Consider the following 25549-nt stretch of genomic DNA (forward strand, 5'->3'; position numbering starts at 1 on the left):
GCCAGCTGCACGCGCGCCTGTGTATCATTCTGCTAGCTTCGACGCGCAGCCCTCAGTGCGCGTGCCTGACCATCGAGTGTACTATAAATAGGAGCTCCCTGCCTGCTCACTGGCCCACTTGCCCCGGTGTCCAGCTCCAGAATACACCCTACGTCGAGCACGGAGGCTACTCCTCTTGAAAATGTGCTTCGACCAGGTGGACTGAATTTCTGGCAGTACGAGGTTTCACCTCTGGTCACCGCTCCCTTACCTGTTTCCGCTGCCTATGTTCCGTAATTCTTTTACAAGCCATTTTCATTCCCTAACTTATGCAAGCTCCCTTAGTTTCGCTAGGTGGAATTTCTTCAATCAATTGAACTTGCTTTTTAGGAATTCAGGCACTTCAACAAACAAGGACTCTCATGACATTTATGTTAGTGTGCCAGATAGTTCTCGACTATCAACGTGTCAATTCACAAAGACTATCTTTTCAAGATAGAAGTGTACATAAAGACTGCAAACCTGTACATATTGTATAAAGACAGACTTTTCTCAAGATTCAATATTACTTTTTGCTTCAAAATAAATTTCAGTTATTTGTGTAAATATCATAAAGTGAAGCAAATAAAGTTGTGTTCTGTAAACTTCAACCTTGGTTACAACACAAAATATAAAATGTACTGGGCTGGCTCACCCCAGAAATACTGAATCTGAGCTAAGCTAAAGGAAGATTTTTAAACAAACTCATGGGGACTATATTGTTATTTTTGATAACTAATCATTCTTCATTCTGAGTCTGGCTCCATGACTAAATGGTTAGCATGCTGGCCTTTGGTGACAGGGGTCCCGGGTTTGATTCCCAATAGGATCAGGATTTTTAACCATAATTGGTTAATTCCACTGGCACGGAGGCTGGGTGTGTGTGTCATCTTCCTCGTCATTTCATCTTGATCACAATGTGCAGGTCGCCAGTGGGGGTCATTTCAAAAGATCTGAACCTGATCAAAAATTAGATGTTGGCTTTTCAGGCGTTTGCCCTATTAACCAGCGTTTTGTCTTAGAAATCGTTAGAAACTGAGGGCTACCATTGTCGTCTTGGTCTCCCTCTACTTCTCTTAGCTTCCATACTGAGTCCATTATTCTCCTAGGCATCCTGTCCTCTCCATTCTCCTCTCAAGACCCCACCACCGAAGCCAATTTATGCGTACAGCTTCATAAAGTTCATTCCTAATACCCTCCTGCCATTTTTCCCACCTGTTTGTACCAGATATAATTCTTGCTACTTTCATGTCTGTTACTTCTAACTTATTCATAAGATATCCTGAGTCCACCCACCCAAATTTGCTTGTTGTGAGTTATTTCAGGTGAATTATGTGTAGTAGAAATTACTTTTTGAATGTATAAAAGTACTCTCACATTGTATATCTTTCCTTGTGACATTTATACGAGTGGAAATTGCATTATTCTCTAAATATCCACTGATTTGGATGCTTGTGTGTGTACTGTTGAGGAAAGGCTGAAAGCAATTAGCAAGGTGAAACAGATTCCTCCCCCAAGGAAAAGTTTAAATTACTTACCCTAGCGTGTATATTCTTATCAATCATGATGTGACTAATAAGATGAATTCTTAAATTTCAGTCACCAGGAAGAGGAGATAATTCTACAGAAACAGGAGTAATTAATTATCAAGTTAATGGAACTAAGAAAACTATTTTCTTTCTTGCAAAAGATTGTGATCCAAAAACATTTCCTAGAGTAGGTGATAAGGTAAGTCTGCTTTATTTCTCTGTTTCACTCATAGAAAACCTTTCCAAAAACCATATTCTCACAAGAAGTGTAGCAGATGCAAGTACACTGAAATCTTATTAGTGCATTCTTCATTATTATTTTTTCTTGTTTAGCGCAGTTGTAAATTCGAAGCCCCAATTCCCATTACATTAAATCTATATAAGAGTACCTCAATGTGTCACTAATTTTTGCTGTTACCATTTAGTATGATCACATTTTTTTCCACCTTTTGAAAATGTTCTTTGTCATCCCGTGTGAATTAAAGGGGCACAAGGTTTGATAACATAAAAAGGCCTTGAATTCCTAACTTCCACAGGTTAAATAGCACCTTCATGGAGCACTTTTGTTAGCCTCAGGAAAATTCAGTTTATTTGCCTGTCAGCAGTTAGATTGCTGAATAACCCAGTGAACCTGTTGCAGTTATTCTCTGTGGAGTTGTACAGAGAAGGATAGCTAATTTTTGGTGTGTGACATCCTACCTACTTACAAATTAGGAACATAATCTTGAGAAGTTTAGTAACTTGGTTCATGTGCCTAGTTATGGATACAAAAAAAGTCATGAAATTGCTTACTAAGGAAGACAAAATTAAAATTCTTCAAGAAGTGGACGGGCATCGGCATCTGAAGCATGTAGACTTGGCACCTGGTGAAGATATTAAATCTTGGCATCTCACACCTTCGACTCAAGTTGGCCCAAACCAATACCGGGCATTGCTTAAGTAATGTTATGTTCAAGATGGAACCAAAGTGTAACCTCCGAGTAATCATGTTCGAAGAATGTGACCAGAAATCAATGTTTAATTGTCCACTGGATGGAAATATGTTTTAATTAACAGCTCCACCTTACATTTGTTTTAGAAATGTTCTGACCTGAAGTATTACGTCACATTTGTTTTAGAAATGTTCTGACCTGAAGTATTACGTCTGATAACTTTGTGGGCCCTAGTGCAAATGTTTTCGTATCTGTTGTCTCATGTTTGTTTTTTACACACTTTATTGCACTGTTATTTTTTTAATGCACTGTTATTTTATAAGCTCCATTGGAAAAGGTTTTCAAATTTGTTTTCTCATATTTTTACACCTTTTAATACTCTCCTCTCAACTTCAGAAATGGTAAAGGTAGATTAAGATGTTCTCATATATACGTAACGTAAAATGCCCGCATGTTGAAGAAAAAGTAGGAATCAGGTGAAAGCATATCCCTGTTGAATAATATTTGCACATTCAGTAGTCAGTTTTCTCATTAACATTTTCTCTTTCCTTATTCCCTGCTGAAATGTCAACGAGGCTTTACTGTAGTGGTTTTTAATTATTACTATATTACAGTGATTAACGTATACAGGTCAATTATGAACACATTAGAACTAACTTAAGAAATAAAGTTGGTTATAATAGAAAGCACAAGATATCATCACCAACATTTACATGAACATATCAGTAGAAGAAAGTTAAAAATATAGAAAACTTTTTTTTTTAATTCACCACATGAAATGAAGGAAATAATCAACCTTATAAATACGACGTCAAACCAAAACACAGTTATGTTCAACAACAAAAAAGGATCAGCCAAAAGGAAGGATTAGCCATGGTTGGGTTCACCATTATCAGGAGTAAGAGCAGTCCTTTACCTAAATAACATTGAAAACAAACTCTTAACTGACCATCATTCAAAAGGGATCTTGCACTGGCGTAGATATGATGACGTAATATGCCTTTATGACAGTGACACACTGAACTCTTTACACAGTTCAGCCAATTTTGCAGTGGAACCGGAAACAAAAAATGGAAAGATCAACATTTTAGACATCGCAATCAGTTTACATAAAGTAAGCCTGCATACAGAATACAGTGGAACCTCGATTATCTATTCCCGGAAAATACGTTTTTTCGGATTATTCATTCAGGTTATGTGGTCCCGCGAGCATCCGAATTAAATCACGTTGTTAAAATCCCCCACTATCCGTTCCTCAAAGAAACAGTTTCCCAGATGAACCATCCAGAACTTTCAGTCACATCAACACTAAACCCTTGATAAAGCATTTTTCAGGAAACTGTATCTTGCCAAAGGACGACTAGGGCCTACCTATGGATCTTGGTGTTAACGTCCCGCAATTGTGATAATTAGAGCCAGTACTGGACTGGAAAAGCGATTGGCGATGAACTTGCATAAGGGACCATCTTAGCATCGCATTTAGCTGGTATTGTGTAGATAATCGTGGAGATCATAAAACAGAGAGTGGCCACAACAGTTGAAAGGAGGCAGAGCTTATGTCGACTGCTCTACTTGAAGGCGGAGTGAGTTTCGTCAAATGTTCGTATATTTTAATTATCGTATATGTTATCGAGACCAAAACAGATGTTGCACCTTTCATACATGAAAACATGGGTGGTCTTGGGATTGCATATTACTGTTTGGTCCTAATATAAGACTGGAAATTTTATGTTGTAATGTTAATATGTCATAAAATCCGCAGTCGTTTCATTTGCGCAATGTTGCATTTAAAAAATTTGTATAATTTCCCACTAGTACTGACTAGTGCAGCAAGCGTTCTTTCTAGCTGAGTTCGAGGTCACAAATAACCAGAATTTCTGAAGTTTTTATTATTTTTTTTTTTTCCAATGTGATTGTGATTAGTGACGGGCAGAATTGAATATAATGCATTCGAGAAATTGTGAGATTTGATACATTCGAAACCATATTCTCGATTTCAACATAATCTTTAAAAGGCTATGTAGGCCTAATTTACGCGGTTCAAGATCTCCAGAAACTGACTGAACAGTATACCTGTGACCAAATTACAATAGAAGATTTTTTAAAAAGAAGGGATTTTGCCAACATGTTTGGCCCTTTTGTATCTAATGTGCTTTCTTTTATTAGATTAGAGAATTCAAAACAATTCGATTGTTGTTTGGCTTGGCATAATTAGAATTTTCGACAAGTTTGGCTGATCAAAGTTGCGGAACTGGAAACGTTTTCACTGGAAACTGACATAGTTTCCCCGGTAAAACTGAATGTATAGTACTGTATAGAGATTTTAACTTGTGTACTGTTAATTAATGTTTGAAGCCAACCCCGTGGTCTAACTTGCCTGACTCACCCAGAGGACCCGGTTCGATTCCCGTCCAGGTCAGGCATTTTTACTGGGATATGATGCCTGGCTCCAGGTCCACTCAGCCTGCATGATTACCTTTAATTGAGGAGCTATCTAAGCTATCTAATGGTGAGATGGCGAGCCAGGAATTACGGCCGAGAGGATTCATCTCACTGACCATGTGTCACCTCGTAATCTGTCCGCCTATGTATCGTAACGGTTAGTGTTAGTAGCTGCCGTCCTTGGGGCTCCGGATTTGATTCCCGGTACTGTCAGAAATTTAAGAATGGTAGGAGGGCTGGTATGTGGTTGAAATGCTACATGCAGGTCACCCCCATTGGGGGTGTGCCTGAAAAGGACACGAGTTTACTTTACTTACCTTGTAATCTGCAGACCTTCGGGCTGAGCAGCAGTCGTTTGGTAGGCAAAGTTCTATTGGGGCTGTAGTTTGGTTTGGTTTAGGAGTGTATAAGATTATAACTAGAGCCCGGATTTCCATGCACTGTCAAATCTCAAAATATGTGTGTGTTCATGCACTATCATATGACAAAGCATACACAATAAACTGGAAAATATGCACTATCAAAATTCAGTTCCTTTTGAAACATTGTACAAATACTAATTTCTCCAAATTGACTTGATCTAAGTTCACCCGTTTATCTGTCAGCACTTTCTTAAGCACAGAAAATGGCCTTTCTACGTCACAAGCAGTGACAGGTGCATATTTAAATGAAGACATTTGGGACAAAGTGAGGTTAAATTGTACATCTTTTTATGTGCACCGCAATATGTCTTTTATAAGCTTGACAAATTCAAAATAAGGATTTGAACGGATCATTTTGTTCAGCCTATCTCTAGCTTGATATTTAAAAATTTCATGATCTGTATTGAAGTGGGATTACAATAATTGAAATTATGATCGCATCTGTCAATCCAGCTCCGTCCGCCGATCAAACTGGCTGCTCAAGGTTTCAAAACCCCATATTGAAGTGAGAATTAATTCTTTGGGTCTATCCAAGTCCATCACATGCACGTTTATTTTTTCGGAACCAAACCACAGATCAAACAAAGTGTCAACTTCACATGACATGAAAACTCTGCAGTGTATTTTCAACAAGATCAAAGAACTAAAGACATATACAAGCCGGACAAAGCACCATGTGTATAACACAACGGAGCATCGTCATTTTGAAAAGGATTTTATACTAAAGTGCAATGTCATCATGTACCATATTTTTTTTAATATTCATCTATGCAGGTGTTACAGTGTGTGTTGAAATTGTTTTAAAGTTGTTTGTTTGCCTGATTTGACTCGGCTGATGATGGCACGAGTTAAGTGCCGAAACTAGTACCTCGTGTACGACATGTGATCAGTTCACATTAATAAATGTCTTTGTTTTTGAATAGGAGGGTCTCTTATAATTTCAGTTATTGTTATCTCTCACTGCCGCAGCTACTTCTCAGTGCAATGATTGCAGATGATGATGTCTTCAATAACTGCTAAAGATTGAAGCTGTGATACCAAAGACGTGTGACTAGTGAGAGTTCCGGGTAGGAAATTCTAGGATTACAACAGAAGGTTCAGTGCAAAACCAAGGTTTGTAAGCCGCTATCTCAGTCACAGAAGTGTGATAGAAGTTTTGTTTTGTTCGTCTAACATAGAAGAAAAACATGAGCCGTCATTTAGTAATGCACCATTTATGGTTCAATTTATAGCAGTTTGTAACTGGGATGCCTTATTCCTAAGAATTACAGAGATCGGCGTGGGGCCTTCCGGCTTACATCATGTTTACTCAAGCAACTGATAAGAAGGTGCTTGTTTAATAATTGGTTTATAGGATCTCAACCATATGTACCAACTTTGACTGTTAGATAGTAGGATGCAAGGAATACATTCTCTCCGTGTCTCAATAACAGACATACTGTATAACGTGGAAGAACGGTCCCAAATTCTGCAAACCAACATTTGTAAAAGGCACTATCATGCAAGTTAACATTATATATACGCCAAAGTCAGAAGAAAAGTCATATTATGCAATATAAACGTCCAAATATTCGCTATTAAAAAATCTTCCAAATATGCATTATGCATGAATTTTCTCGTACATAGGCCAAAATATGCAAACATGCAGGGGAAAAGAACTGTTACTTGGAATCATTACATCATAAAACAAATATTTGCAAAGTTTGAGAAGTGTAACCAGCTTTTTTAAAAACATGCATTTGCATGGAAATCTGGGCTCTAATTATAACTATACATATTTCATTATTGTGATGCTTAGCTAAATTGTTGATGTTTCCATTCGTTCCCGGATTTTCCATTTTCCCGTGTTGTATGTTTCTTTTCCGTGGTCCCTCCAAAAATGTATCAAGGTTCCACTGTATGTAGAAAACCCATCAGACTTCGCTCACAATAGAATGCAAATCCAGTCACCAAACATACACAAATTAGCAGGACTGAACAGTTTGATACACAGAGCAATAACCATACCAATGATTAAAGTATTCACGTATAAACAGCCAGGAGATCCTAAGAGTCCGACTCATTGGCTGAATGGTCAGCATAGAGGCCTCCAGTTCAGAGGGTCCCGGGTTCGATTCCCGGCTGGGTCGGAGATTTTAATCGTGTCTCATTAATTCTTCTGGCCCGGGGACTGGGTGTTTGTGTTTGTCCCAACATTTTGCTCTTCATATTCAGACAACACACTACACTACCAATCACCACAGAAACACGCAATAGTAATTACATCCCTCCATATAGGGTTGGTGTCAGGAAGGGCATCTGGCTGTGAAACATGGCCAAATCCACATATGCAACACAGTTCACACCCACGACCCCACAGATGTGGGAAAAGCGGATGAAGAAGAAGATGATCCTAAGATAGACTGGCAGCCAGATCACTGTTTCTCGTTTAGCACCACCCAGGGGTCAGGGGTAGGGTACTATAAGTTTTAACCTATGGACGTAGCAACTTCAACCCCACCTACGGGATCTCCTTAAACCGGGAGATATTCGGTCCCTACACAGTTCGCCCACCCTAAAGTAACAGCTATAAACGTTTCATTGGAGTGGTATATTGTGCTGCCAAGAGAAGTATTCCAAGAGGCTTTCATAAAGAGTATATTCCAGGATGGTCCGAGGTGAACGAAGTACTTTTTAATCAATGCCAGGAAGAGCTCTTACCATACCTGCCAGCCCTTCTGATTTACCCGGAAACTTAACGTTTTTAACTCGTCTTCCGATTTTCCAATTTATTTTTAATTCTTCCTATTTTTGACTAATATAACCTCCAGTACAGTCAATACTCTTCTCATCGGATAAAGGATAAATTCTTATGTGCTTGTGTAATTGACCCAACCTCATTTTCAAGAGTTTTTATTTGATGCTTTATTTCGCGAGTGTATCGTCCTTTGCCTTTGTGTATCGTGTTTCCTGCTCACTACAGCAGCATGTGTGCTTTAGGGCTGGGGATTCGGGACGGCAATCATCCTACAAGCAAGAGAGGCTAGCGAGCGCTAACGACTCAGTTAATCAGGACGAAAGAATGGGTTTCTTATTGTATGGTTCACGCTCTATTAACATTGTTTCTGTGCGTAATTTCATTGAAGTTGTATTTCACGTGTTTTTTCTAGCGGTTCTGTGCTTTTCCCCATGTCAAAGTCATATGTTAATAATGTATGAGACATACCGATCTGTTTTGTATGTGGTAGTTTCACGTATTTCAGTGCATTTTTGTTTATTCTTGCTTCATCATTTTAATGAGTTGAATGTATTTAAGGGAGTTGTGTCGGTGATAGTTTCTGGTATTTTCTCTTCATGTTATGGCCAAAAAACATAAAAAATGATATCTCCAAGTGTTCAGAAATACCTGAACAATAAAATTTCCGTTCATTTTACAGGCTAGTAAAGGAAAGTATTATGCGAATCACCTCGGGAGAAAAATTTTATTTCGAGTTATCAAAATTTTGAAATATAGAAAATACCGTTTTTGAGCATGTACAGCACATAATTGAATCATATTTATCCACAGGCTTTTACTGAATACATTATGTATAACGGTACTTAAAAGGAAACTATTTTATGGCATCACTTTAATTATGACACTTATTATAGTAACTTTTTAGAAGACAGGCTACAGTACATACAGTAGTGAAACAAGAAACATAGCTCCGTTAATACGTTTAGAAAAAAATCCGTTAGTCTTCTTTTTGTTGCAGTTCACTTTCCCTCCCTTCACGTTGAAACTTCTCGTCAATACCACGCAACCGGGTTTCGTAAATGGTGCTTATCATCCGCGACTTCTGGGCTTGCTTTCATACGTGGCCGGTAATTAATTGACACCCGAGAAACAGCGAGGATTTGCCGATCATTAGAAGTTTGAGTTTTTTCAGCTTCCGTCATAGTAATTTCCAGCTTCACTCTAACCCTTTCTTTACTTGTTAACTGATGCTCATAAACCACAAATGCCTTATTTCACAGTTAATGTTGCACAAAATTTGAGTTACAGAGTATTTTTTGCTTCAAGGGAGGAAATGTTTGCTTCGAGAAATCGAGATATTCGTATAACTGAATTTCGAGAATAGAGAAATAAATTCACGTGAAGAATAGGACAAACGGCTGGATAATCTAAGTTCAAGAACTAAAAATTTGAGTAATGGAGGTTCGAGATATCGAGGTTTGACTGTATTATTGTTCGTATGTATGTGTCATAAATGAGAGTGATTAGGTACATTTTCTTGGAACCATTTTAATGGCTTTTTAGTTTAAGATTTTAAATTTAATGGTCAATTCACATTGTAACTGTAGATATATATGCCTTTTATCCTGTCAAAGTTACTCCAAACCAAGTTGCGAATCATATTATCTCAACATCTGATAAAAAAAACATACAAGGTATGTCAGACATCAATTGAAGATTATGAAACCTGCAGCTGCCCCTATACCAAGCTTTGCCCAACCTTTCTCGATGGAAGAAATTGATCTTTTTTTAAGAGAGCTAAAATCTGAAAAAGCTCTTGGATTTGACGGCATTCACCCAGAGTTCTTAATACATACAGGAACGTATACAAGGAGTTGGCTTGCTCAGTTTTACACAGGTACACTATGTGATCAAAAGTATACGGACACCTGGCTGAGCATGATGTACAAGTTCGTGGCGCCCTCCATCGGTAATGCTGGAATTCAGTATGGTGTTGGCCCACCCTTAGCCTTGATGACAGCTTCCACTCTCGCGGGTATACGTTCAATCAGGTGCTGGAAAGCCGCTTGGGGAATGGCAGCCCATTCTTCATGGAGCGCTGCACTGAGGAGAGGTAGTGATGTCGGCCGGTGAGGCCTGGCATGAAGTCGGCGTTCCAAAACATCACAAAAGGTGTTCTATAGGACTCAGGTCGGGACTCTGTGCCGGCCAGTCCATTACAGGGATGTTATTGTCGTGTAACCACTCCGCCACAGGCCATGCATTATGAACAGGTGCTTGATCGTGTTGAAAGATGCAATCGCCATCCCCGAAGTACTCTTCAACAGTGGGAAGCAAGAAGGTCCTTAAAATATCAATGTAGGCCTGTGCTGTGATAGTGCCACACAAAACAACAAGGGGTGCAAGCCCCCTCCGTGTAAAGCACAACCACACCATAACACCACCGCCTCCAAATTTTACTGTTGGCACTACACACGCTGGCAGATGATGTTCACTGGGCATTCGCCATACCCACACCCTGCCATCGGATCGCCACATTGTGTGCCGTGATTCATCACTCCACACAACGTTTTTCCACTGTTCAATCGTCCAATGTTTATGCTCCTTACACCAAGCGAGGTGTTGTTTGGCATTGACCTGCGCAATGTGTGACTTATGGACAGCCGCTCGACCATGAAATCCAAGTTTTCTCACCTCCCGCCGAACTGTCATAGTACTTGGAGTGGATCCTGATGCAGTTTGGAATTCCTGTGTGATGGTCTGGATAGATGCCTGCCTATTACACTTTATGACCCTCTTCAGCTGTCGGCGGTCTGTCAGGCAACAGACAAGGTCGGCTTGTACACTTTCGTGCTGTACGTATTTCCACTTCGCTATCAGATCAGAAACAGTGGACCTAGGGATGTTTAGGGGTGTGGAAATCTCGCGTACAGACTTCTGACACAAATGACACCCATTCTGCTCTCTCACGATGTCTAATGACTACTGAGGTCGCTGCTATGGATTACCTGGCAGTAGGTGGCAGCACGATGCACCTAAGATGAAAAACTTATGTTTTTGGGGGTGTCCGGATACTTTTGATCACTTAGTGTATATTCCAGACTGGGATATTACCTCCAGATTTCAATACAGTTAAGGTAATCGCCATACTAAAACCGGGAAAATCAAGTGATCTTCCAGTTAGTAATAAACCTATAGCACTCCTCAGCTGCTGCTACAAACTTTTTGAAAGACTTATTTACAACAGGATCGGCTCTGCCTGCCATTTTCGATCAAATCCCACCAGAAAAGGCAGGTTTTAGACCAATTAGAAGCTGTTGTGATCAAGTTCTATTGCTAGCAACATACATTGAAGCAGGCTTTCAAAGGCAAATGAAAACCAGCACAGTATTTATTGAACTTACTGCAGCCTTTGACACTGTTTGGAGAGAGGGTCTTAGATACTAACTTCTGAAGATCATTCCATGTAGAACAACAGCTCACATCATTAACAGCATGTTAAGTGACAGAAAAATTTGGGCCACTATAAATGAGCACTGTAAGGAAACTAAAAAACGGTTTACCTCAGGGCTCCATTCTTTCTCTACTTTTATTCAACCTCTGCATCAGTGATCTTTCAGACACCATTTGTAGCATGTTCTGCTATGCTGATGATATTGCAATAGCAACTCAACAAAGTCAACTACACCATGTTGAGGAAAGCTTGGAAAGCGATCTAAACACCTTGGAAAAGTACTTTAAAACAATGGCGGCTTTCTCCTAGTGCCAACAAAACTGAAGTTTCATCCTTTCACTTCAACAACAAACTAGCACATACCAAGCTTAATATCACCTTCTGCAACAGAGCTCTCAGATTCAATCAGTTTCCCAAATATCTAGGAGTCACCTTTGATTGCACACTGTCTTTTGAGAAACATCTCTCAAATGTTGCGAACAAGCTTAAAACTAGAAATAACATCGTACATAAATTGTTTGGATCTGCATGGGGAGCATTGGCAGACATCCTATGCCGTTCATCTCTGGATTTGGTTTATTCATGTGCAGAATATTGTGCCCCTGTCTGGCTTAATAGGCCCTACACGAAATTCATTGACTCGCAGCTTTACAACCAGATTTATGTCGCTCATGTGCCCTTTAACGAGAGTTCCAAAAAATTGAGCAAAATCTACAACTTCAAGTCCATCAAGATATTTCATCTGTCAACAGAAATCGGCTGAAGTCTCGTCATCCACCTATACGAGATGCTCAAAGCATGCTGGGAAGCAACTTCAGTTACATAGCAGCTTGGAAACAATGGTAGGAATCACAGGCAGAACATCTATATAGTTTCTTTCCCCAAGGGCAAACAGTTGCAGGGTTCAACTTACCCCTTGAAACTTGGATAACCTTGAACCGACTAAGGACAAAACATGGTAGATGTAGGGACTCCTTGTTCATGAGGAAGAAAGTGACTAGTTCTGAGTGTGACTGTGGTGCCCCCCGTCAGACCATTGATCACATTGCTCATGAATGTGAGCGGCGAGCTTGGACTGGTGATTGGAAGGATGTCATCATGGCTACTCCTGAGGCCGTTGTATGGATCAACAAACTTGGTGTACAACTTTGAACATTACTCGCACAATTGTGCTGTCCTAATATTTTGTTTTCTTTATGTATTTATTAACTTTTATATCACTACTTGTCATGTAAATGCCATACGCTAAACAAATAAATAAAGTAGTTCTGAACAACGAAATAATTATTTATTTATTTATTTATTTATTTATTTATTTATTTATTTATTTATTTATTTATTTATTTATTTATTTATTTATTTATTTATTTATTTATTTACAGAGTTTACGCCCACATTGGAGCACTTAAATCAGACTACAACAAATTTGTCTTCCTTTTCTTCTCCCTAAAAGTCTTGAGTCTGGTTGACCTGGCTGCCCTCTCCGCATCTGTTATAACATATTGTTTCCTCTGTACAGTGGTCAGAGGAAGCCTGATGCATTTATTCTTCAAAATACTTTTCTCGCCTCTGTTTTCTTTTGTTTGCATGGTAATATTCAACTCCTCCAAATCACTTTGAACTTCTTTAAACCAATTGTTTGCCGGGCTGAGTGGCTCAGACGGTTAAGGCGCTGGCCTTCTGACTCCAACTTGGCAGGTTCGATCCTGGCTCAGTCCGGTGGTATTTGAAGGTGCTCAAATACGTCAGCCTCGTGTCGGTAGATTTACTGGCACGTAAAAGAACTCCTGCGGGACCTCGGCACCTCGGCGTCTCCGAAAACCGTAAAAGAGTAGTTAGTGGGACGTAAAACAAATAACATTATTATTATTATTAAACCAATTGTTTTTTGATTTACTATTCCAAAAGTAATTAAATAATTGTTTTAAAACTCTGTTATCACTTAGTCAAAATATATGACAAAAAAAGGCAATTCTTCTTTTTCTCATCGTGTCTGTGATGGACTCACTTTCCCGATAGATAACCTCATTCGGCAACAATTTCCACTGTCCATCCACCTGACGTTTCTTGTTTATGATCGTCCTGAGTATCCTTCGATCAACTCGTTGTAAGCGTTCTGTTGTTGATCTAGTATTGAGTTTAAATAATGTTTCACAAGCATAAGTTGCTTCTGGTTTAATAACCGAGTTATAATGCCTAAATTTAGCATTAATCGAAAGACATTTCTTTTTGTATGTAGGCCAAGTTATCCGTTGTGCCTGCTTCAGTTTATATATTCTGCTCTCTATTGATGGTTTTTCATTGCAATTCCAAGTGAGATTTACACCCAAATAATTAAATGCACTTACAATTTCAATTCGTTTATTATTATTTAATAATAGCTCTGAATTTAAAGTCCTGAAAGTAGGCATTATTTTTGTTTTATCATACGAAATTTGCAATCCAACTTTTTTCGCTACATTTGCAAGTTCTTCCAATTGAACTTTAGCCTCTTCGAAACCATTTGCCAGTATCGCAAGATCATCCGCGAATGCCAAGCAATTTAGTTTGATATTTTTTCCAATTTTGACTTTTGGAGGACATACCTTAGTCCACTCTCGCATGACCTTTTCCAATACACAATTGAACAACAATGGCGAAAGTCCAACCCCCTTTTGGAGGCCTGTTGTAATTGCAAATGATTTAGATAACTCATTTCTGAATATAACTTTAGATTGAGTATTTTTAAGAGTCATACCAATCAGGGTAATAAGTTTGCAATGTAGACCAAATTCCTGAAGGACATTCAACAGTGATTCACGATGTATACTATCATACGCCTTTTGAATGTCAACAAACGTAATAACTAAATTTTTGTTTCTATATCTATGATGTTTCATAATCCATTTTAAACTGATGATTTGGTCAGGGCAGCTTCTTCCTGGACGAAATCCACCTTGATATTCCCCTAGTTCACAGTCAAGATGTCCCTGTATTCTGTTAGAGATAATCTTAGATAAAATCTTATATGTAATATCCAATAATAATAATAATAATAATCGTATGGCCTCAGCTACCGTGTGCAGACATTTCAATTTGACGCCATCTGGCTGTCTGCTCGTCAATTTCGACGTTCCGTTTTACTCTAGGCCCCCACTAGATATATCCAATAATGATACTCCCCGATAATTATTTGGATCAGATCTATCGCCCTTTTTATGCAATGGTTGAATTATTGCCATATTCCACTCTTGAGGTATTGTAGCAGTATTCCAAATATCTATAAGATGTTTATGTAGATTCTGAACGGTTTGGTCATTAGCATTCTTCCATATCTCTGCGACGATTTGGTTCTCTCCCGGTGCTTTATAATTTTTAAGAGAATCAATTGCTGCTCGTACTTCATTATAAACGGGCGGTGTAACCTTTTCTAAAGGTATCCTATTTTTTGGATGTGTGTCATATTGCAGATATTCTGAAGGTTCCTCACTGTTAAGTAAGTTCTCAAAGTATCTAGCTAAAATTTCCACATTATCTTGATTAGTATGTGCCTGTTTTCCATTAGTATCTCTCATTAGGAGTGTTGGGGGAGTATAATTAGTTTGGTATTGCCGAAATGTTTTATAGTAATCTCTTGTCTTATGTTGAGTAAATGCTTCGTCAATAGAGTGTAACATCTCCATGTGATAATTTCTCTTAACCCTTCGGATGATTTTAGCCGTATGTCGTCTAGCAGTAACGAAATAATAATAATAATAATAATAATAATAATAATAATAATAATAATAATAATAATAATAATAATAATAATAATGTTGTCGTTTGAGTCATCAGTCCATAGACTGGTTTGATGCAGCCCTCCATGCCACCCTATCCTGTGCTAACCTTTTCATTTCTACGTAACTATTGCATCCTACATCTGCTCTAATCTGTTTGTCATATTCATACTTTGGTCTAACCCTACCGTTCTTACCACCTACACTTCCTTCAAAAACCAACTGAACAAGTCCTGGGTGTCTTTAGATGTGTCCTATCATTCTATCTCTTCTTCTCGTCAAATTTAGCCAATTACATGTGATAAATATCATTTTTGGTCCGTATTGATGATATTTGATTGAAATAATAACATTAAGTTATTTATTAGACCACCTAATCAATACAAAATCGTCTTGGATGATTTACATAAATTTGTTAGCTAATAGTGGTACATGTTTCGCCTTCCCTGAAGGCATCATCAGCCATAGTCTTAACCTTAAATTAAAAATAAGCGTCTAAATAACATGTAGTAATGAAATGAATTTTAAAATCTTGAAGAGATTTGAAGTAAAATAACATTAAAAATAACAATGATGGTTTGAAAATACAATGTGATGAGATATAATAGTGGAAGTATTAACAAAATTAACATTAGAAGGCTGCTGAAATAAGTACAATGGTTAAAACAACAGATTGTTATACAACAAGTAGTAAGATTGCATAAAAGTAAAGTTGATAGTCTGGCGGTTATAATTAGACGATGGCGAAAAATCGTATATAATCAAAGTAAAGAAGAGAGAATAAAAGTAAAAGTTAGTCGAGAGATCCGAAGTTAATCATGATCTTGAAGATAAAAGACGAAAGTCAGATGCATATGGTGAAGTTGTAGAACACGTTGAGGATATGAAGTTGGTGAATAGAAGTTGAAGAACAGTTTCAAATAGGATCACTATGGACCATCTCAAAATTTGAAGTGATGTTCAAATGTTGTAAATTGTGAGTTTGTAGATATTCTAGTTGAAGAAGTATATAAAAGTGGAATCATTTGACGGTGACAAAGATAGCTTGTAACATTATGAGTTAGAAGTATTTGCAACAGTAGACTTCTTGCTACGTGTGTTATGATTCCACTTTTATATACTTCTTCAACTAGAATATCTACAAACTCACAATTTACAACATTTGAACATCACTTCAAATTTTGAGATGGTCCATAGTGATCCTATTTGAAACTGTTCTTCAACTTCTATTCACCAACTTCATATCCTCAACGTGTTCTACAACTTCACCATATGCATCTGACTTTCGTCTTTTATCTTCAAGATCATGATTAACTTCGGATCTCTCGACTAACTTTTACTTTTATTCTCTCTTCTTTACTTTGATTATATACGATTTTTCGCCATCGTCTAATTATAACCGCCAGACTATCAACTTTACTTTTATGCAATCTTACTACTTGTTGTATAACAATCTGTTGTTTTATCCATTGTACTTATTTCAGCAGTCTTCTAATGTTAATTTTGTTAATACTTCCACTATTATATCTCATCACATTGTATTTTCAAACCATCATTGTTATTTTTAATGTTATTTTACTTCAAATCTCTTCAAGATTTTAAAATTCATTTCATTACTACATGTTATTTAGACGCTTATTTTTAATTTAAGGTTAAGACTATGGCTGATGATGCCTTCAGGGAAGGCGAAACATGTACCACTATTAGCTAACAAATTTATGTAAATCATCCAAGACGATTTTGTATTGATTAGGTGGTCTAATAAATAACTTAATGTTATTATTTCAATCAAATTTAGCCAAATCGATCTCACCAATTCGATTCAGTATCTCTTCATTCGTAATTCGATCTATCCATCTCACCTTCAGCATTCTTCTGTAACACCACATTTCAAAAGCTTCTATTCTCTTTCTTTCTGAGCTAGTTATCGTCCATGTTTCACTTATACAATGCCACGCTCCACACGAAAGTCTTAAAAAACATCTTTCTAATTCCGATATCAATGTTTGAAGTGAGCAAATTTCTTTTCTTAAGAAAGCTCTTCCTTGCTTGTGCTAGTCTGCATTTTATGTCCTCCTTACTTCTGCCATCGTTAGTTATTTTACTACCCAAGTAACAATATTCATCTACTTCCTTTAAGACTTCATTTCCTAATCTAATATTTCCTACATCACCTGCCTTCGTTGGACTGCACTCCATTACTTTTGTTTTGGACTTATTTATTTTCATCTTGTACTCCTTACCCAAGACTTCATCCGTACCATTCAGCAACTTCTCGAGATCTTCTGCAGTCTCAGATAAAATAACAATAACATCGGCAAATCTCAAGGTTTTGATTTCCTCTCCTTGGACTGTGATTCCCTTTCCAAATTTCTCTTTGATTTCCTTTACTGCCTGTTCTATGTAAACATTGAAAAGGAGGGGGGACAAACTGCAGCCTTGCCTCACTCCTTTCTGGATTGCTGCTTCTTTTTCAAAGCCCTCGATTCTTATCACTGCAGACTGATTTTTATACAGATTGTAGATAATTCTTCATTCTCGGTATCTGATCCCTATCATCTTCAGAATCATAAATAGCTTGGTCCAATCAACATTATCGAATGCCTTTTCTAGATCTACGGATGCCATGTACGTGGGCTTGTCCTTGATTCGATTCTCTAAGATCAGACGTAAAGTCAGGATTGCTTCACGTGTTCCTACATTTCTTCTGAAGCCAAATTGATCTTCTCCCAATTCAGCTTCAGCTTGTTTTTCCATTCTTCTGTAAATAATACATGTTAAAATTTTGCACGCAGGAGATACTAAACTAATGGTGCGGTAGTTTTCACACCTGTCAGCACCGGCTTTCTTGGGAATAGGTATAATAACATTCTGCCGAAAATCGGATGGGACTTCTCCTGTCTCATACATCTTGCACACTAAATGAAATAACCTTGCCATGCTGGTTTCTCCTAAGGCAGTCAGTAATTCAGAGGGAATGTCATCAATTCCAGGTGCTTTGTTCCTATTTAGGTCACTCACAGCTCTGTCAAACTCTGACCTCAAAATTGGGTCTCCCATTTCATCAGCATCAACAGCCTCTTCATGTTCCAGAACCAGATTATCTACATCTTTACCTTGATACAACTGTTGGATATGCTCCTGCCATCTTTCTGCTTTGTCTTCTTTCCCTAGAAGTGGCTTTCCATCTGAGCTCTTAATATTCTTACACCTAGATTTCCTTTCTCCAAAGGTTTCCTTGATTTTCCTGTATGCAGCATCTACCTTTCCCAGGACCATACAGCCTTCGACATCCTTGCACTTCTCCTTCAGCCATTCTCCTTAGCTACCTTGCACTTTCTATCCACTTCATTCTTTAATCGCCTGTATTTTTTTTCTGCCCTCTTCATTTCTAGCATTCTTGTAGTTTCGTCGTTCATCAATCAGGTCTAGTATCTCCTGAGTTATCCACTGATTCTTAGTTGATCTTTTCTTCCTTCCTAACATTTCTTCAGCAGCCCTACTGACTTCATTTTTCATGATTCTCCACTCTTCCTCTATAGTGTTTCCTTCAGCCTTTTCATTTAGTCCTTGTGCAACATGTTCCGTGAAACAATCCCTCACACTCTTTTCTTTCAACTTGTCTAGATCCCATCTTTTTGCATTCTTTCCTTTCTTCAATTTCTTCAACTTCAGATGGCATTTCATGACCAACAAGTTGTGGTCAGAGTCCACGTCTGCTCCTGGGAAAGTTTTGCAATCCATCACCTGGTTTCTGAATCTCTGCCTAATCATAATGAAGTCTATTTGATACCTTCCAGTGTCTCCAGGTCTCATCCACGTATACAGCCGCCGTTTGTGGTGTTTGAACCAAGTATTGGCAAGGACTAAATTATGATCAGTGCAGAATTCAACCAGCCGACTTCCTCTTTCGTTCCTTTGTCCCAATCCAAATTCTCCTACTGTACTACCTTCTCTTCCTTGGTCTACCACTGCATTCCAGTCTCCCATCACAATTAGATTCTCATCACCTTTTACATATTGTATTAAATCTTCCATCTCCTCATATATTCTTTCGATTTCTTCATCATCCGCTGAACTAGTAGGCATATAGACCTGCACTATTGTGGTGGGCATCGGTTTGGTGTCTATCTTGACGACAATAATTCTTTCACTATGCTGGTCGTAGTAGCTTACCCGCTGCCATATTTTCTTATTTATTATTAAACCAACTCCTGCATTTCCCATGTTTGATTTTGTGTTGATAATTCGGTAGTCACCTGACCTAAAATCTTGTTCTTCCTGCCAACGTACTTCACTTATACCAATTACATCTAACTTTAGCCTATCCATCTCCCTTTTCAGATTCTCTAACCTACCGCAACGATTCAAACTTCTAACATTCCACGCTCCGACTTGCAGAATGTCAGTATCCATCTTCCTGATGATCGCCCCCTCTCGTGTAGTCCCCACCCGGAGATCCGAATGGGGGGCTAGTTTACCTCCGGAATATTTTACCAGAGAGGAAGCCATCATCAGTACATCATTCATACAGAGAGAGCTGCATGTCCTCGGGAGATAGTTACGGCTGTAGTTTCCCGTTGCTTTCAGCCGTGTAGCAGTATCAACACAGCTAAGCCATGTTGAGTATTATTACAAGGCCGTATCAGTCAATCATCTAGACTGCCGCCCTTGCAACTACCGAAAGGCTGCTACCCCCCTTTCGATGAACCATTCGTTAGTCTGGTCTCTCAACAGATACCCATCCGATATGTTTGCACCTGCGGCTCGGCTATCTGCATCTTTGGGACATGCAAGCCTCCCCACTGCGGCAAGGTCACATGGTTCGCAGAGGAGGAATAATAATATTATTATTAATAATAATAATAATTGCATCATAAAAGAAAACAACCATCCACCAACTACTGTAGACCATTTATTTAGGAAATAAAAGAACAGCACACACACACACACACACTCTCTCTCTCTCTCTCTCTCTCTCTCTCTCTCTCTCTCTCTCTCTCTCTCTCTCTCTCTCTCTCTCTCTGAAATGACTACTATATATAGTTCTGAATTTCATGAACAAAACATACATAGAAAGTAGGTAACATATTCAAAAAGCATGGTTTAAAAGTAGCTTTCAGAGCAAACAAACATTAGCACATGTAACCTAAAAATAAAGACTATGTTTCTAAATCAAGATTATCTGAACTCACAAATGCCAAGAACCAAATTGTAATTCCACATATGTTGGCCAAACAAAACCTAATTTTTACACCAGGTTCAAAGAACACAAAAATTCAATTAGACACAGCAGACATTTGCCCTTTTTTGTAAACACACGATGATAACTCTTGCTTCTCAGACTTCAGAACGGATCTTAAAATATTACACATTGAAAATAACAGAAAATCATTAAATTTAAATGAGGCAACAGAAAAACACATCTCAAAGAAAGGCAACTAAAGTAACCTGAGTGATCACACACCAAAACGTTCCCCTTATTCACTGTACTAAATTAACTTGCTTGTCATCAAAGCACAACATTTCGCACTCCATTAAAACTTAAGATTTTTCCTAATGCTCGATACATATAACAAAATAGTTTCCAAAAGCAATTTCAAATGCGAACAAAAACAAATAGACTATAAGTACTCAACTGGTGATGTCATCAGAGTATGACGTAACAGAAGGTTGTTGTTTATAAGTTTCATTTCCGTATTGATAGATATTACTTTACAAAAAACAATATAAATATGAGTCTCCACCTTATCAATACAAAATTAATTTACATTAAGCTGGTAAATATAGTCAAGACTAGTTTCGACCCCTAGGGGGTCATCTTCAGTTGACATGCATTAAAAATGTATTTTTTACAAAAACATCACATGTAGTGGTAAAAGCTTAAATTAATTTGAACCGATCATAAATGTTGGTATGTCTGGTACATTTGGGCTATTGTATGTGTCAATTTAGAGTTTTTTTAGCACACAGTGTGAAGGTAGTTGATTAACTAGTGTGCATCATCCATGAAGTCACATGTTATTTTTTATGCTACTACCATCCAATTTTTTTGGGTTATACAATGTGAAATATACATACATTTGTGCAAATCAACAGTGGCAAGTTTAACAATATACATTTAAAGTTGGTTCATAAATTACACAAATTGGCTATTGATTAGTCATATGAAAATGTAGGACATTGGTTTGAACACTTTTGACTGAAATATCAATGTAACACCTTACTGGCATATATCTTAGATGCTAAAATCAGTTTATAAAGCCTGTTATTCTTGATTGAGTCTTGGAATAGGGTTAAATTTTTTTTAAATAAAAACTATTTGCTTAGTATAGGCATTAAATAATGCTGTTAAAATGGACATATAACTAAAACAGTGGTATATGTATGCCATATATGCCTAGTTAAAAACACATTACATAATGGTATTGATATGTGGTGCTACATGTACATTGTTTTGGAATAAATGGGGTTGACAAATTTTTCACAACAGTCTTAGATATAGTGTTCCGATAAAATGGGTCCGTAAAAATGTTTATATGTAAAAAACCGGTTAGGTAAGTATTTGAATAATCCGCTAGCAGATCAGGTAATACTTAGTTATATATCTGGAAATATTTTAGGCAGCTACTAATGTTGGAGTTATTAGAAATCTTGAATATATTAATGGAGCATGTTTTTCCATCCGTATGTCGTGATGTTTTAAGTTGGTGACATTTGTCAGAACGTGTTGAAATTATGCGTCTTGATGCACGTTGATTTTATCATGGAAGCGTATATGTTGTAAAAACAAGGTACAGTATGTAAGGTGTTGGAACCGTGCATTCTTTGTAGCTGCCTGTTGAGATCTGTTACGTGTTGCTCTGAGATTGAAGGGAATCTCAGAGCAACACGTATCAGATCTCAACAGGCAGCTACAAAGAATGCACGGTTCCAACACCTTACATACTGTACTTTGTTTTTACAACATATACGCTTCCATGATAAAATCAACGTGCATCAAGACGCATAATTTCAACACGTTCTGACAAATGTCACCAACTTAAAACATCACGACATACGGATGGAAAAACATGCTCCATTAATATATTCAAGATTTCTAATAACTCCAACATTAGTAGCTGCCTAAAATATTTCCAGATATATAACTAAGTATTACCTGATCTGCTAGCGGATTATTCAAATACTTACCTAACCGGTTTTTTACATATAAACATTTTTACGGACCCATTTTATCGGAACACTATATCTAAGACTGTTGTGAAAAATTTGTCAACCCCATTTATTCCAAAACAATGTACATGTAGCACTACATATCAATACCATTATGTAATGTGTTTTTAACTAGGCATATATGGCATACATATACCACTGTTTTAGTTATATGTCCATTTTAACAGCATTATTTAATGCCTATACTAAGCAAATAGTTTTTATTTAAAAAAAATTTAACCCTATTCCAAGACTCAATCAAGAATAACAGGCTTTATAAACTGATTTTAGCATCTAAGATATATGCCAGTAAGGTGTTACATTGATATTTCAGTCAAAAGTGTTCAAACCAATGTCCTACATTTTCATATGACTAATCAATAGCCAATTTGTGTAATTTATGAACCAACTTTAAATGTATATTGTTAAACTTGCCACTGTTGATTTGCACAAATGTATGTATATTTCACATTGTATAACCCAAAAAAATTGGATGGTAGTAGCATAAAAAATAACATGTGACTTCATGGATGATGCACACTAGTTAATCAACTACCTTCACACTGTGTGCTAAAAAAACTCTAAATTGACACATACAATAGCCCAAATGTACCAGACATACCAACATTTATGATCGGTTCAAATTAATTTAAGCTTTTACCACTACATGTGATGTTTTTGTAAAAAATACATTTTTAATGCATGTCAACTGAAGATGACCCCCTAGGGGTCGAAACTAGTCTTGACTATATTTACCAGCTTAATGTAAATTAATTTTGTATTGATAAGGTGGAGACTCATATTTATATTGTTTTTTGTAAAGTAACAGAAGGTTACCGATAGACTGGCGCTAACGTGATGCAAGGAATCATGGAAGTCATCCACCCCGGATAGCTGAGAGAAGAAGAAATGTAATAGATGGAGTACATAATTAAGAAGTTCAAAAACATTTAGCAAGCCATTGTACAATGGAATTTTAACATAAATGTTTTTTCACTTGTTCATAATATTCATCAGTTCTTAAAAATTTTATTTTTACGGACTTACAAATGAAACGACACCATACATTCAACTCATACCTCCATTAGACAGTGCTAATGGATGACAACATCTCTTTAGATAAGTAATACAAACCAATGCCTAATAAATGCAATATCATGATTTGTCAGCTGATGATGACCAAATAGGATCGAAACCGGTACTGATATAAGTCTATATTTACAAATCGCCCAATTCTTGGGGCATATTGTAAGACAGGATAGTGAAAATCTGCTTAAAATAAAATGATTGTGAAAACTTAAGCTTAAAAATTAAGTGTACATTCACATTAAAAACACTAAAAACATGTATATAAAACACTTGATGGATTTCAAAGTTCATGTCTTGCGTATTCCTTCTTCAGGCTTCCATGTTTAGGCCGGTGTGAAGGAGAGCTAAGTTCAGGCAGGGACACAGTTTCACATGATATAACATGGAACCCATGCCCAGGGTTACATCTTGTGGAGAAGAGGGATCTTCAAAGGCTAAGGAAAATCAATGCATTTGAAATTGCTTTTGGAAACTATTTTGTTATATGTACCGAGCATTAGGGAATTAATAAAATCTAAATTTTAATGGAGTGTGAAATGTGCTTTGATGACAAGCAACTTAATTTAGTACAGTGAATAAGGGGAACGTTTAGGCATGTGTGATCGCTGAGGTTATTTTAGTTTCCTTTCTAATGGAGAGACAAAAACTCGACATCCTGGGATTAAGTGAAGTAAAATGGAAAGGGAAAGGAATGAAGAAACAAAGAAAGGGGTACACCTTGTACTGGATGGGTAACAGTAAAGAGAAAAGAAATGGAATGGGATTTATAGTGAATCAGAATGTTGAACCAATAGCTGAAGTTGAGTATGTAAATGAAAGAATTATAATAATGCACATACATGTAAACAAGGAACTATTGAAGATAGTACAGGTGTATGCTCAACAGACAAGATGTAGCATGGAAGAAAAAGATGATTTCCTCAATGAACTGGAAACACATATTGTTGTAGATGGGATCATGATAATGGGATTTCCTCAATGAACTGGAAACACATATTGTTGTAGATGGGATCATGATAATGGGAGATCTGAATGCTCATGTGGGAACTGATAGAATGGGATATGACAATGTTCTGGGCAGAGTCCTGCAGCCAGGCCCACCGCGCAGCACTTCAAACCCACGGGCTCCGGCAGCCCAGCCCGTGCAGTGCCGTTCTCTTCTGACGCAGCAGCATACTGGCCCACAGCACTAGTCTCATGCAGTCCACGGCACTGGGTGGGCTCAGTAGAACAACCTTGAGTATTTCTTCACAATAACATGTGCGCTGTGCACAGCGAAATGTTCACGTCACACTACTATTTGGATCATTCACTCTACGAATTCCCATACGCCAATAACTTATTTTAAAGTAGGCTAATCGCATTTTGAAATTAAACCATAGAGATTTCTCCTGCACTGTAGTAACAATAATAATAATAATTGAAAACTAACAGAAACTGTATTATAAACTAATATTTGTTTGCAATTGACATCAAGTTATCTGAAAACGAATCTAAATAACACAAAGCATATTCATTGGACTTCATTCGCGTTTACCTCGAAATAAAATACAAACAGAAATGACGTGCAATATGCCAACAACAAAAACAAACCTGAACATAGCTTTTACTTAGTGTGCGTAGTTTATTGGTCATTGTTAATGTGGTGGAATGGAATTACTGTGATTGAAAAGAAGAGCATCAGCATTGTCTGCTTGTAGAAGAGACCATCGTGCATTGAGAATGAAGCCCACTGAACTTAAATTTCTCTCTGAAGCTGAACTTGATGCTTGCATACATATTACTTTCTTAGCGATCTTGGTGAAATTTTGGATAGTTTTGTCCATTCATTCTCCAATAGGACGCTATATCTATCTTCTTCCATTCCACAATTTTGCTTTAAATATCTTTCCAGCTCATCTGTTGGAATAGGAGCATCATGAAGTTCAGTCCACGAAGAAAACTTCATTACTTTGGCAGGTTGTGGCATAGTAGTGGAGT

The 25549-nt window shown here is 37.5% G+C and overlaps 1 protein-coding gene across 3 annotated transcripts in view; it reads left to right on the forward strand.

The window, feature by feature from the left end:
* The window catches only part of Unr (cold shock domain-containing Unr), a 287182-nt gene that overhangs the window by 168969 nt on the left and 92664 nt on the right, over window positions 1-25549 (forward strand). For all 3 annotated transcript variants that reach the window (XM_067156402.2, XM_067156419.2, XM_067156409.2), the window contains exon 9: window positions 1618-1746. In XM_067156402.2, the coding sequence (XP_067012503.2) occupies window positions 1618-1746 (129 nt within the window). The remainder of the gene's footprint in view (window positions 1-1617; window positions 1747-25549) is intronic.

This window comes from Anabrus simplex, chromosome 1 (assembly GCF_040414725.1).
Source record: "Anabrus simplex isolate iqAnaSimp1 chromosome 1, ASM4041472v1, whole genome shotgun sequence".
Lineage (NCBI taxonomy): Eukaryota > Metazoa > Arthropoda > Insecta > Orthoptera > Tettigoniidae > Anabrus > Anabrus simplex.